The sequence below is a fragment of the Balaenoptera physalus genome (assembly GCF_965194825.1).
Source record: "Balaenoptera physalus genome assembly, chromosome: 8".
NCBI classification, from domain to species: Eukaryota; Metazoa; Chordata; class Mammalia; order Artiodactyla; family Balaenopteridae; genus Balaenoptera; species Balaenoptera physalus.
In genome coordinates, this window is record NC_138887.1 from 94,833,136 (window position 1) to 94,847,648 (window position 14,513).

Genomic DNA, 14,513 nt, shown 5'->3' on the forward strand with positions numbered 1-14,513 from the left:
TGGGATCAAAACAGGGGTAATGTAACAGCTCATTCACATATGTGGGGCACTCTATCAAGTACTTTTGCATGTATTATTGATTTGCCCATCACCTCTGTTTTAAAGAGAAAGAAACTGAGAACAGATAGGTTTAGTGACTGGATTTGTTCTATGCATAATTAGTAATCGGCGGAGCCAGTTTTCAAAGCCATATCTCATTCTAGCACCCAGACTTATATTCACCCCCCCACAAAATGGGACTGTCTGAGGTCTAATGATCACAGGTATAAAAACCACTAGTCCTGCTAGGAGCAGGAAGCAGGATAGGGAGCTTTCAGAACCATCCTTCTGACTGCAGAGTGGAGAACAGACTGCAGAGGATTCAAGACTCGAGACAGGGAGTCCGCAAGGACAAGGACGCTGCTAAGGTGATCCAGGTGAAAGAGGGTAGCAACCCGAACAAGAGCCGTGACTGTGGGGGTGAAAGAAGTAGACAGGCTCAGAACAACGAAGGCTGTGGAACAGACCAGATGGAGGGGTGATGGGAAGGGAGGAATCAAGTTTACCTCTCAGACATTTGCCTTTAGAAGCATTCATTTATCCATTTACATGAGCCAAAGAACAAAAACACTATCTCTCACTCAAGATGTTTGTTATCTACTGAGGAGACGGGGTGTGGGACGGATGCTGAGCTCTCTGTGGACCTGTTAATTTTAAGACACTTGGAGAAGACCCAGGCAGAAGTCTAGAGGCCAGCTGTAAATGAGACCTGGGATGAAGATATAAACTGGAAAACGGGCAAATGATGAGGCCACACAAAGGGAGGACTTAAAATGAGGAGAGGGCTGAGGAGAGAAATCTTAGAGACATTAATCATCAACTAACACTCAGAGGAAGAGTGTGGCTGAGGAAAAGGAGACAGAAGGAAAGCCAGGGATGAGCCTCTAAAACGGTCAAACGGGTTTGATTGGAAAACTTAAGGGATATTAATAAATAAATAATAAATCAATGCAACTCAATTTTAAAAACTTGACTGGGATAAAATTTGGGGTAAATGTTTCTTAATCATCAGACTTTTGAGAAATAACATCACCTCCATTTAATTTGTGTAAGAGTAAGGGGAGAAGATGCTCAAAGGAAAAACAAACCTCTTGTGAAAAACTTTTCAGATTAAAACAAATTTTATCCAATATGCATCACAAGCAAAAGCCCTCTATTTGGCCTGCAGTTCTGAGAATTTTAACACCTGGAGGCCAAAAAGGTAAATATTCATAAATAAAACAGGATGTTTTCCACATGTAGAGTATGGGCACAACATACAAACACAAAAATCCTTCCTTTTCTGCAACTTTCATTTCTCAAACTACCTTGATAGCTTTAATTCTTAATGTCTTTCAACATATTCAGCTTTTCACTTCAAGAAATGATAATAAACATTTGGTTTTATCAGTGAATGTCTTTCAACAAGTCAGGCTAAAGAAATCCAATAGAACTACTTTGTACTTTAGTTTTTAATAATGTCTCAAATAATTTATATGTATATACTATTTCAGTGGTTTAAATCTGAAAGGTAAAAATAAATCAACTAAAGAGAATATTAAGTACTTACTGCAAAAATATTTTGGACTGTTTTCAGTACATTTACTAGCTGTTAAGTATCCATGTTGAAAACTAACACTATGTTAAACCACAATCATAACTAAGACTGGTAGACTGTACGCATGTTGATGTCCTAGTGTGACACTGTATGTAGCTTAATAAGATGTTACCAATGAGAAACTGAGTAAAGGGTATGTAGGATCTCTCCATATTATTTCTTACAAATGCATGTGAATCCACAATTATCTTAAAATAAAAAGTTTTGTTAAAAGTTGTTTAAAAAAAACAGAATCTATTTTGGTTATTTCAACTACTAATTGCAGGCAAAATTTTTCATTCTTTCTTTCTAGAAATGTTTTATTTTTCTAAAAGAGTACTATATAATCAACCTGAATGTAAATTTACATAAACTATCAAGTAAGTTATTATATCAACAAGTTGAAAAATGGGAAAAGTTCACCACCAAAAGAACTATAGTTAATCTCATGGGCCCCTCTAAGATACTGATTATAGAAACAATCTTAATGTCGAGTTAAACTTAAGTTAGATGCTAAACAAATGGCAAACACAACCATATCTCCATCTTTGCTGAATTATTCTTAAATAAGATTTAAAAATAACCACACAAATTAAATTTTCACCAATTCAATAGACTGGAATCCAATAGGTTTTGTGGATACAGAACATAACTTCAGTTGTCATAACTTCAGTTATGACAACAAAATAAACCATCTGCCCTAAGAATGCCTAAATTAAATAGCTAAAACATACACAATAAAAACTTGCACGTTCGTAACATTAGGAAAAATCAAAATGAAAATTAAGAAAGACGACTATCCTAAAGTAGCTCAGTGCTTGTTCATAGCTAACGACCAGTGGCTTGTCAACTAATACAGCTTTAAATGAATCCCACTTTGAAAATACTCTTCCTCCCCATGTAAAAATCCTAATCCTCAATTACCTATATTCATTTTCCATTCAATCAGCATTTATTATGTAGAGGACCCAGCGCTAGATGCTAGGTGAGTCACTAAGATATCAGTGCTCTCAACATTCGTTCTCCAGTAAGGGAGGCCGAATACGTGAAAAAGAATAAAAGAAATTCTATAATGTAAGGCAGAATAAAATCAGGCCAAATTGAGACATAAGTACTATGCATTATAACGGACAGTTCAGAAAAAGGAGAAACATTCTAACAGGGAAAAGAGGGAGACTAAAATACAATTTCTCCCAAGAAGGGGCATTTATGCAGTTCTGAAAAATGAGAAGGATTAACAGAAGAAGGGGAGATGAGAAAGATGTGCGGGGTGAGGAAGGAAAGGACAGGACAGGGTTTGTGTCTGTAGATCACGTGCACGTGGGCACAGCCAGCGGGGGGAGGGAGGGCAGGAAGGGAGGGGGCGTACAGGTGGGGAAGGCAGAGGCAGGCTGGGGACTGAGTGCCATCCTAGCAGGGAGTTCAGATTTTACTCTCCAGTGAAATATTAAAGGTTCAAGAGTTTCAAGACAATTGCTCTGGCAGTGGTGACATAGGCAGATATCAAAGACAAGAAATAGACCCAAGACCATCCCTGTAATGTCCAAATAAAACATCCAGACTAGAGATGAAGATCCAAACCAGGGAAACACTGTGGCCACACGTAGCCTCTTCTCTCTGAAAACAGTGGGCCTTTTCCCAAAGTAATTTTTCATTTGTACCAATGGTCCCGTGGCCCCCTTCTCTCCAGGATTATCCTTTTTTCTCTGTTTAATCTCTTCCCATTTATTTGTAATTCACTGACTCCTTGCCCGAGGCCTACAGAGAAGTGAAAACCTCTCTATCACTTCAAAAAAGAAAAAAATGTTCAACTTACTTCTGCCTCAAGCTACCATCCCCATAGTTGTCTTCCCTTACCATCAACCTTACTTAGAAGAATTAGCTACAGCACATTGTTTCCACAGCAACACTGAACAAGTCCTCAATGCCTTCCATGTTTTTGTGCCCCATCCTTCAACCGAAACCAGCTGTGCTCTCAAAGGACCCCAGGCTGGCCCTTTGCAGTAACAGAAGCACACAGCCCAGGAGAAGTCAAGACAATTCTCACTACACTTTGCAACAACTATTCTATGCTTGATCCTGGATACTTCATTTTAAGATGGGTGCCAAAAAATTGACAGGAGGAAAATAACCAGTGCGTTAAGAAGAATGGTTCAAAGGGAGGATTTTATAACTTGATAAGATGAAAACTTATAAAAACATGGCATGGAGGAGAATAACCACAACTTAACTATTTAAGAGATCATTAATGTGGAAGAGAGCTCCAGCAGGTAGAAGCAAGATCAGTGGATTGAAATTACTTGGGAGAATAAAAGGCAGAATTCAGTGCAATACAAGGAAGTACTTTTAAGTAGTCATTGTAAGAAAAGTCACCTGAAAATGTACAGAAATGAAAATATACAGAAATTGAGGACTACATGCCAGAACTGTCTAAAGCCTGATACCCAGTATGTGGTCCATGGATGGGAAATCAGCATCACCTGGGATCTTGTTAGAAATGCAGACTCTCAGGCCCCATCCCAGACACTGAATCAGAATCTGCATTTATCAAGATTCCCTAGAGATTCCTTTGACATCAAAGTTTGAGAAACACTGGTTTAAGGGAGTCTTGAAACTAGATGTGAGAGGGAATGTATTAGGTCTTATATTAATTTACGGAAAGCAAAACTCACCAACTATTCCAGAGATCTCAAGGTTGTTTCATTCGATTTCTGCCTAATAGGTCAAAATACTGTTTCTAGGTTTCAGAGTCTGACCTTTCATGAGTTATTTTTTAATACTTTACACAGTGCTCAGCCAAAGCTTATTCAAACATTTCAAATGTTAACTTATTTTATCAGCTTAAAGATTTTGTTTAAAACTGAATTAAGGCAGCTTGTAGTGGTACATTTACAACATAGCACCAAATAAATTGCTAAAAGGAAAAATGGTGCAGAAGGAAAATAAGGGTAGGAAAGCAAGATGGATTTCTATGGCTGGTATTTAAAATGCATTATCATGACTCCTAATCACTTGCTAACTGAGGGTTAGATTTGGTTCCAAGTTTTTAAGCAGCCAATTCAAATAGGGTGTGATATCTTCTAGCATGTGCATTTAGAATGCCATGAATAATGTCCCTAGGCATGCATAAAACAGGCCCCATTAAATATATTCAAAATGTTGAATAGAAGATTCATGCTTTATATTGAATTAATTGTAAGATTTTCTATTGTATATTTTAGAATATTCCAGTGAATCACACTTACCAATATAATTTCATTTTCTTTTCTAGACAGCCCAAACAGCAGAGTAACTCAGTGTTGATAACTGGTAAAAATTTAAAGACAATCTCATCACAAATAAAATTTAAGAAAGGGAAAAAGAAATAAACTTACCAAATAGATTTCCTAAACTTGCATCCATTTTTATTTCAAATACTTGAGAAATAACATAGAATGTCAGTAAAAATACTGCCACAGCTACCACCAACTTTGCAGCACCTAGATAAAGGGCAGAAATAATTCAACATGAGCTTACGGGCCCACAGAATTTTTAGTTATGCATTTCCATGAAAAACGTAAGTGTATTTAAAAAATTCTCAAGACTAACAAATATCTACTTCTTATCTACTGGATCTTAATTTTACTTGAGTTACAACAAAAACTGTGCCAACAATCTATTTTGATTGATTTTTCTGATCAAACAATTATGAGATTGTCTAGCAACCTAGACACAGGACTGCCTGAGTCATCTGCTTAGTTTTCTCATGGAAAAAAAATGACCTGCTATCAACTTCTGGCTGACTACACAGAAGTATCAAGGCTAATGGAACACCACCACCAAGTATGTGGGATGACACACTCTCAATCCTTTTCAATGATAAAGGGCAATACAAGACAGAGAGGATACAAAAACACTGAACCTTCCAGAGATACGAAGGCAACAGACCAGGATGTCCACTCGGCAAGGGGTTCTCAAGTGAAATGTAACAGGTTCACTGTCCTCACCAACCCACATATCTCTTGAAGCACACAAGTGCTCCTGGTATGGTGAACAACGAAATATCTCCCCTCATACTTGATACCAAAGTTTAAGACACGCCTTCCCCACTCCTGGAGGACTTAATTCGGCACCTATCACATTTAACACGGTTACATGGTAAGCTCTGTGAACAGACTCTGAGTCTTCCATACCTTTATATGTTTAACTATTTCTGAGTGCCTTACAAATAATTAGCACTGCTACTAACTAATTAACTGCTTAATATGAATCATCACTTGTCTTTCTTCTCCACAGCTAAGCAAACCTAGGAAAGAAAAAGTACAAGATACGAAAGGACATGAAAAATGACAGGAAAGAAACATCATCTTCTTACTCTTAGAATTTCAGAGCCATCTCACTAGGCTATTCAGAAACAATATTGATATTTGCCTATATAATCTCCATTCCCCCCTCTTACTGAAAGTTTAATTTATACTGATCTAAAAGATCAGCAGGCATTTCACTATCCTTAAGGAAACAAAAGCCCACAAGTGAGGCAACTGCGCAAGATTACAGATATCTTAGCGGCAGCACAAGGGCAGGCACCCAGGGATCCTGACAGAGCCCAGTGCTTTGCACGGTTCTCCGCTACCATCAGATTACCACATTCTTCAGGGAAACTACCAAAACTCAACTTACCGGATAAGGAAGAGTAAAACAGAACTGTGTTCATCCTAACTTCATAAACCTAGAGACTGGGACTGCATCCTTACGGGGAAGGGAAACGAATGAACGGGTGATGCTCAGAAGGGCCGGCGACGCTGAGAAGCAGGAGGTTCTCAGAGCTACTCATTTGTACTTAGAAACGCTGTATAAATAATAGACATGAGACAGCAAGGAGGAAGCCTAACTACTAAACCAATCAATTCCCACCCCGCCTCCTGTTTTGTTCCTTCTCCCCCTTCCAAAACTGCTTCCTGTTTTCATGGAAAAGACTCTGACAAGTACAGGTTTCTGGTAACTGACTCTACTGCTGAACTGAGTGAATAAGCATTTTCAGAACTCTAATGGAAAACTGATGAATTCATAAAAGTGCTAACAAAAGATCAAGATGAAAAAAAAAATTAATTACATGGGACTGAGTGAACTGATGAGGATGATTATAATTTCTGTGACTTTCTGTTTGAATAAAAAGAAAAAAGAAAAAAAGAGTGACTACAAGTCATCTACATTGTTAGCACATAAGAGAGTAAAATTCCATTAGTCTTTGAACTCTTCCCCCACAGGATCTAGTAGAGTGCCTTGTATTGATACATAGTAATACTCTCAACAAGTGTTTGCCAAATAGATGAAGGGTTAACAGGTGGCATATTCCTTCTGGATCATTTAAGACCAAGGCTGGAAGACTATACGTCACATGACAGTCTTATCTCATTTTCTAGCAATCATGGGCGTGTGCAAATAATCTTTCCCTGTCCCTTAAAGCAGATATACCAAACCTTCGTTGTTCAAGACTGAAATATTACAATGATTAAGATACCAAGTTTATAATATACGAAAGTTGTGGACTAAATTCAATACCAAGCTAAACCTAAGCCTACACTAAACTATATACATCATATTTACATATACATACATATATATAAAATATACACACACCATTTAATGAGTGCCTACTACAGATCTAAGTGCCTTATTAGCACTACCTCATTTGCACAGCCTTTCAAGATACTATTTTCATTTTACAAATAAGGAAAACAAGGTCAAAAATTTAGATCACTTGCCTAAGGTCACATAACTAGTTAGCAGCAGAATTTAGTTTTAAACCAAGACCTATTCAATTATAAGAAACCATCAAAGGAAGCAGGAGGAAACAAAAGCTCTAAGAAACAGAGAATTTAGAGGTGGAGAAACTAACTGGTGATAGAACAAGCAGAAGGTCCCTGAGAGGGGCAGGCGGGCGAAGACCAGCAGAGCCTCCATAACGGTAGAGTTCTGGACCTCCTGTTGCAGAGGGGCTCCTCCAGAGCTGCCACCATCCACTTCTGGACTGGGAGGGGCCTACCCACAGCACACCACAGTTCCCATTCCATCCATGAGATTCCCTCCTACTTCCAGCCATGGACTGTACTAATCTGAGTGTGTCCCTATTTTTCACAAACTAAAAAGCATAAACTTGAGATATTAATGCCTCACTGTTAAGAATAATGGCTATAAGGATATTTCAAAGCAACCAGGATTTTTTTTTTAATTAGAAGAGACTAATTAGTCTACAAGCAATAAACTAATAGCTAATCTTCCTTATTCCTTCATTAAAGGCAGTCCCCTTGAGACCTATACTAGGAACAGTGTCAAATATAACATCAGCACTCAGTGAATAATTACTCATCAATTAACCTTGGTATTAATCGTCAAAATCAGAGAAATGGATTAGATGACAAAGTTAATTTCAACTAGAATGAATGTAGAATTACATGAGAAAGAGAAACTTGCTTTATTTCAAATCACCATGCTTAATTAAGTAGCGTACTTTTAGAATCATACTTTTAGAGACACTCCCATAAGAATATTTTTTTACTGGTGAGATGATAATTAAAAGAATGACTATCTTGATTTTGAGAAATGACAAGCTGTCTCCTATGATGGACACACACTACTTAGTAGAAATTTCTATGTAAAGTATGCATTTCTTCTACACAGTGGCTGTGCTAGAGGGGCAGGGTGGAGGGATCACACTTGTTTTCACTATAGGTAGGAAGAGGTCTCAGCCTCTCCTGTTATTTATGGATCTGTCTTTTGATAAAGGTAATTACCTTAATACTATGAACACCAAATGGTATTTTTTAATTTCCTCAGTATGCTGCCTAAGAAACAGATGTCCTTACACATAACCTCACTTATGCAGGCTAAACCCGACCTAGCAAATACAACAGTCATTTACGCAAAACACATTTTACTGAATTCTTCACATACACTAGTTTTAATTTATGTACACACATAGGAAAGATTTAAGCTTTTAAACTTCACAATTCATTTTTCTCAACAAGCTAGAACTTAGCAAAAACAAAAATCAGCCTCCCTAAGTTGTCAAAATCGTTCTTTATATGAACATTATACATATATATATTTATATTTATATATTGTTAGGCAAATAAGCTTAATGTATAAGGATGTAAACATTAAAAACCATAACTTAAAATATTTAGCATAAATAATTTCAACAGGAGTGTCCCCAAAAAACTTATGTAGATCCCACTAAACGTCCAATTTATGATTTGCCAACTACCTAAAAAAGTAAAAAGGCTAAATAATGATTTAGTTTGTTATATTCAGTCACACTCAACATAGAAAATGATTATTTACCCTCTCATTCAGTCATTACTAAACAAACAGGTTATACAAAAAGCAAAATTATTTCTACTGAATTGAGTATCTTACCTGCTACCCTCATGCTTGGTTTTTCAGTCTATGGCACTTTTCATTAAATAAGCTCCTAAAATCAAAAGAAAAGGCAAACATCATTAGGTCTAGAATGAGCATTCCTCCCTAGATTGAGTTTGATTTGGAGTGTATAGATTAAACTAATTAAGTAAATGTCATGACATTTCTAAGTATTCTACCAATATTAACATTTAATGAAAAAGCTCTTAGCACTGGGCCTGTCTCCTTCCACTGGGCCACAAAAGCTCCGGAGAGGAGGGTGTGTCTAAAACTGCTCTGTCCCCCTCTCCCTAACTGAAGGATGGAGGGAAAACTTGTCATCAAGCACGGACAGAATGATGCCCTACTGTTCTCAGTGATTATGCATCTGTAACAAACTTTTGATATTTAGTTCCAAACCACCAGTTTTCAGTTGAGGTCCAAAGAGGTTAAGCTGCTTATCTAGTCAGGGAACAAATTACTTGCAGAAATGGGGTGAGGATTTAGGTCTGCTGGCTCCTGCTCTAGGGCTCACTCCAGTATATGATGCCATTTCGTTTTTAGTATGACACAATTCAGGTGTCACTATGATAAGCACTTATAGGAAAGGCACCTTATCTTAATACCAGGGGTCCTCTTCCTCTTCATGTTTTCAATTTAAGTTTGTGAAAGAACATATTCAGACCTATAGAATTGCAATTTTAAATATTCCAGCAATTATCATTATTGACAGTGTATGTTATACATCAAATGAAGAAACTGTAATCTGATATTATTGTAATAATAAAAAGAAATAGATACTGGAAAAAAAAATCTGCATACATGTTTGTGTGTTCCCCCCTAAGAAATAACTCTAGATAGGTGAAATTTTAAAAAGAATATGGGAAAGCAAGTATACGAGTTTGATAGGAAATTCGTGCTCGAGTTCAGCTAGACAGCTTCCACAGTCTACTCAATCTACTGTACAGGAAAGGTATTCAAAAGAAAATTTCGATTAATGAATTGCATCAATCAAAAACATATATTTCTTTATTTTAGACTGTATTTTAGTACTGATGTTTCAATGTTGATGTCTGATCTAGTAATGCACAGAATGATTCAAATAAAAACAATGGCAGACTCCTGAAGGACACTGAAAGGGAGTGAGACATGCAGTTTTCTTATTCATCAATAAGGAATTATCGTGGGTGGAGGTGGTGAGCACCTAAAAGGACCAATGTTCTTATGGGAACTCCCTTCCTTCTGCTCAATCTACCCTGAAGAAAATATCAACATTTATATTTATACTAGTCCTGAACTGAGCATTATTGATTTCCTTTGTTAGTTATCTGAACACCTTCCACATAATAGGAAAAGTCACTGTTACTTAGCCACAGGCCGGGAAAACGCTAAAAGGAAACAAGAGATACTGAAGTATCCACAAGTTACCACATAAAAGCAGAAAAAAAAAAAAAATCTTGGCTTCTCAAATGAAAACCCTAATGAGTTATAAATCCTCTTTTCACTTCCAGCAACATTGAATATTATGTTCAAAACACACATATACGCCTTTCCTCCCAGCTAACACTCCAAAATAACATCACTCTTGTGTGAATGTGGCCTGCGATAATTTTTTTTGAAGAGTGATAAGCAGTTGAGCAGACACATGATGTTCTACTTCACTGTTTCCATTACCTGCCAAGGAGGTCACACCCGTACAATCCCAATCACTGCCTCACGTACCTATCCCTTGTTCGGACTGCCTAACCAGCCTGCTTCTAAACTTAACACTAGTAAGACCACAATATAAGCAACTACAGTGGTCTAGCCAAATCCATGTTTTCCATTAAATTTCTCAGAGAATAACATTTAATAAAATCTCTAAATTAAAATCTCATCAAATCTCAGCCACGACACATTTTTAATTAGTTTGCTTAAGAAGCAAATTAATGATTCAAGAGTGTAAATCGGCATAAGAGTATTGAATACATTTGAGAGCAAATCAAGGAGCATCTGTTTACAATATGCTAATTCCAAATCATTCCTAACTTGTCTTCTTAGGAGGACATTAAAAACAAAGAAAATCTTTACATAGAATCATCTTGGGGGACGGGGGGAAGTAATACCTTAATGGAGCCTGGTATATACCTCAAACTGAACCTCCAACAATCAAGGGGAGGTAGAAAAGGTCCAGAGAAAATGAACACAACAATAAGAGGAGGAAAAAGGTCTCTGCTAGAAACTCAGAGCCCTTTCATTCAGAGGCAACAGGTGAAAATTTTATAACTGTTCTTATATGTTCATTAAAAAGTAGAGATACAGAAATTAGAGCCATTTCCAAAATAAGAATATGGGTGGTAGGAGGAGAGTATTTTTAAGACAGATTAAAAAACAAATAAACAAAAACCCTAACAGCACATTTGTGAAATACATTTTCCCCCCAAAAGTGTAGTCTAGGTCAAAACAGTAAGTTTCAGTGTTTTATACATCAATGACTGAGCCAGATCAGGTTGTAACATGTAAAGTGCACAATCATCAGAGCCCACTGCAAGCAGGGCCATCATGCTGCCCTGAGCAAGGAAACACCATTCTGGATAAACGCTAATTAAGTAAGTAACCTGGATTGAAAGAGAGAACCTGAATTAGGATCTTGGATCGACATACTGGATTTCTTCGAATTTCTTATAATTTAAACATTTCCTTTAGCCCAACTGTCTACGTTGGTCTAATTCATGAAGTTTTGTTAAATTCAGGCCTGAATAAACAGGCACTGCCCTACAATCAATCAACTTCAGGACAATAGATAAAAACACAGGTCAAGTGATACTTTCATTCTTTCCTTGAGAAGTGGACCCGAGCTACACCAGGTAAATTAGAAGGGCCCATTCTATATCAACAAAATAAGCCATAAAAACAATTATTCACCACAAGGGGAAGGTCTTGCCATTTAACAAAAACTAGGAAATAATGCAAACAGCAGAGTAAGTCACACACATTCTTATTTTATGTAATCTTCCCAACAGCCCTACGGCATTATAGATGAGGTCAAGGGATTTGTCCAAGGTCATATGAAGGGAAAGTAAGAAGCTGATACTATAAACAATTCCACTTCCCTTCCACTTCCCAGCAGCTCCCTGCCATGCTCTAAGAAGCTTCCCAACAAAATTCCATGTCAATCAATTTGGCTTTTGCAAATGGCTCTGGGAATTGCTAATCCCTGCTGCCAACTAGCCACTCTAGGGCTCTGATGGGTTGTCAAAATGACTAAGCATGTGTATTAGAACACTTGTTCAGTCCCCACTGTGGGTAGGGGGCATGGAACCCAAAGCCTGTGCCCTGCTCTCCCCATCTGGCTGAGCCAGGAAGGGCGCAGAGATGCCTGCCCGGGCTCCCCCACCTCCCCCAGGGCCTTGGCTGAGGCCCCATCCTGTCCACAGAGCCCCAGAGGAGGCCCACCCCGTGGACGTGGCCTGAGGGGAACTGGGCGAGGCCTGTGCGGCCAAGGCTCCTTCCCGCCTGTGTGTCGGTACTTGCCGGCTGTCTCCTGCCTTTTTCCTCCTCATCCCACCATCTCAACCACCTCGCTTAAGGGCCTTGACTCTTTCTTGCTAATAATGAGGAAACATGGTGTCCCAGCCAAAGGGTTCCCCCTCCCACCTCCTTGGGGTAGGAGGTTAAAGAGGGTTCTATACCAAACGCCCTCCCCCAGAAAAGAAATAGTCGTTGAGTTTGGCGTCAGAAGCAAGGGCGGGAGAGGCAGCCCCACAGGGTCAGTGCGCCATGATCAGGTCGGTTTGGTTTGTCTTTGTGTCTTTTTGCTTTGTTTTGTTTCATTTTAAACAATCATTAGTGAGATTTTTCTTCAGCCACCAGTGTTGGCCTTGAAGTGGAGGGCTGCAGCCCTTAGTGTTTGTAAAATAAGAAAATACACAGCGTGGCCATGGTTGGGTTTTTTTTTTTTCCCCTCCTTTGAGAATTTTCTTTTGTAAAAGCAAATTTAAATACTTTTTTAATACTGAAATCTGTGGATGAAATAGAAGCTGGAACCCTCCTCTTGGAATAGGCAGCCTAAGAACCTCATGGGACTATGAATTCACCCGAAATTTCCATTTGCCATCAGGCCGAGCTTTGAAAGAAAAACTGTTCTCTAACCAGGATTGTAACAAAAGTGTAAATACTATTTCAGAGTTGAAAGTTGATGGTACAAATATGTATATAACGTACTATATTTTTACAATGATCGTTGCATGACTCTACTCCGCCCCCTTTTTCAAAGTATTCCATATCTGTCTTCCAGAAACGTCCCTGACCTTCCTCCTGTGGTCTCTTAATCCAATAATTGTATTACTGCCATTAAAGGACGCAGATATTTAAAAAAAAAGAAAAGAAAAAAAAGAACACTCGTCCAAGACAGACAGGACAAAGGAAAATGAAGTATCCAGACACACTCACTGATACATTTAATATTAACAAACAATGATCACTTAATTAAGCCAGAAGAAAATACTACCAATTATACTCCAAAAATATAAGAAAACTATCATCACTCCATTCAATCCACTTTTAATTCAGTGCTGGCCAAACGGCAATGTAAGGAAACAAAATCTGCAACCCAAAATGTCTCTTTGGTGTATTAATTATTTCGAGCTGGAAACAGTCAAGGCCCAAAAGACTCTTTGACCTTCCCCCTTAGCTGCCTAAAGAATTTATAGAGGGTCTATAACAGGAAGGGAACTATCACCACAGATAACTGTAGTATGAACTACATGTGTGTAGATAGGGAGGAACCTAGCAAATCTGTTTGTTAAAATTCCTCTAGGTGTCCCATTGCCACTGCAAGACCCAGCAAACATTTACCAAACATCTGCTTTTTCATCTCCATGTGAATTGCCTTCCTCCCCTTTGAAGTCCCAAACCACTACCCCCTACATCCCTCCTCTTTTGTCTTTAGCGGAAGATAGTATTTAAGGACTCAGTTTTCCTGGGTCTCCCCCATGTATACATGTTATTGAACTATTGATTTTCTGTTAATCTGTTTCATGTTAATTTAATTTTTAGACCAGGCAGAGGAACCTAGAACGGTAGAGGAAAATTTTTCCTCCCGGACAGCAATTTTAAATGAATCAACTGACAATCAACAGACGATTCTAATATTCATATGAACTAGGGCTTTTCAAGAGGACTAACGCAAAAAAAAAAAAAGGTAAAAGTGCAAGCAAATAGAATCAAAGTACATTTAGGCCCTGTGATGGCTAATTTATGTGTGTCAACTCCACTGGGCCACTGGGTGCCCAGATACTGTACTTTGTTAAACATTCTGGGTTTGTCTGTGAGGGTCTTATTGGATGAGATTAACATCTGAGTAAAGTAGTTTGCCTTCCCCAAGTGAGAGCCTTGTCCAATCCGCTGGGAGACCTGACTAGAACAAAAAAGGCTGAGTAGGGCAGCATTTGCTCTTTCTGCCTACTGTCTTCAAGCTGGGCCATTGGTCTTCACCTGCCTTCGGACTTGGACTGAAACTTAGACCACTGACTTCTCC

At 38.3% G+C, this 14,513-nt stretch overlaps 1 protein-coding gene across 2 annotated transcripts in view; it reads right to left on the reverse strand.

Moving 5' to 3' along the window:
* The window catches only part of FAM3C (FAM3 metabolism regulating signaling molecule C), a 48,327-nt gene that overhangs the window by 25,817 nt on the left and 7,997 nt on the right, over positions 1-14,513 (reverse strand). For both annotated transcript variants that reach the window (XM_082473279.1, XM_082473278.1), the window contains exons 2-3: positions 9,014-9,068; positions 4,990-5,094 (exon numbers count right to left, since the gene is read on the reverse strand). In XM_082473279.1, the coding sequence (XP_082329405.1) occupies positions 4,990-5,094; positions 9,014-9,026 (118 nt within the window). In that variant the 5' untranslated portion in view covers positions 9,027-9,068. The remainder of the gene's footprint in view (positions 1-4,989; positions 5,095-9,013; positions 9,069-14,513) is intronic.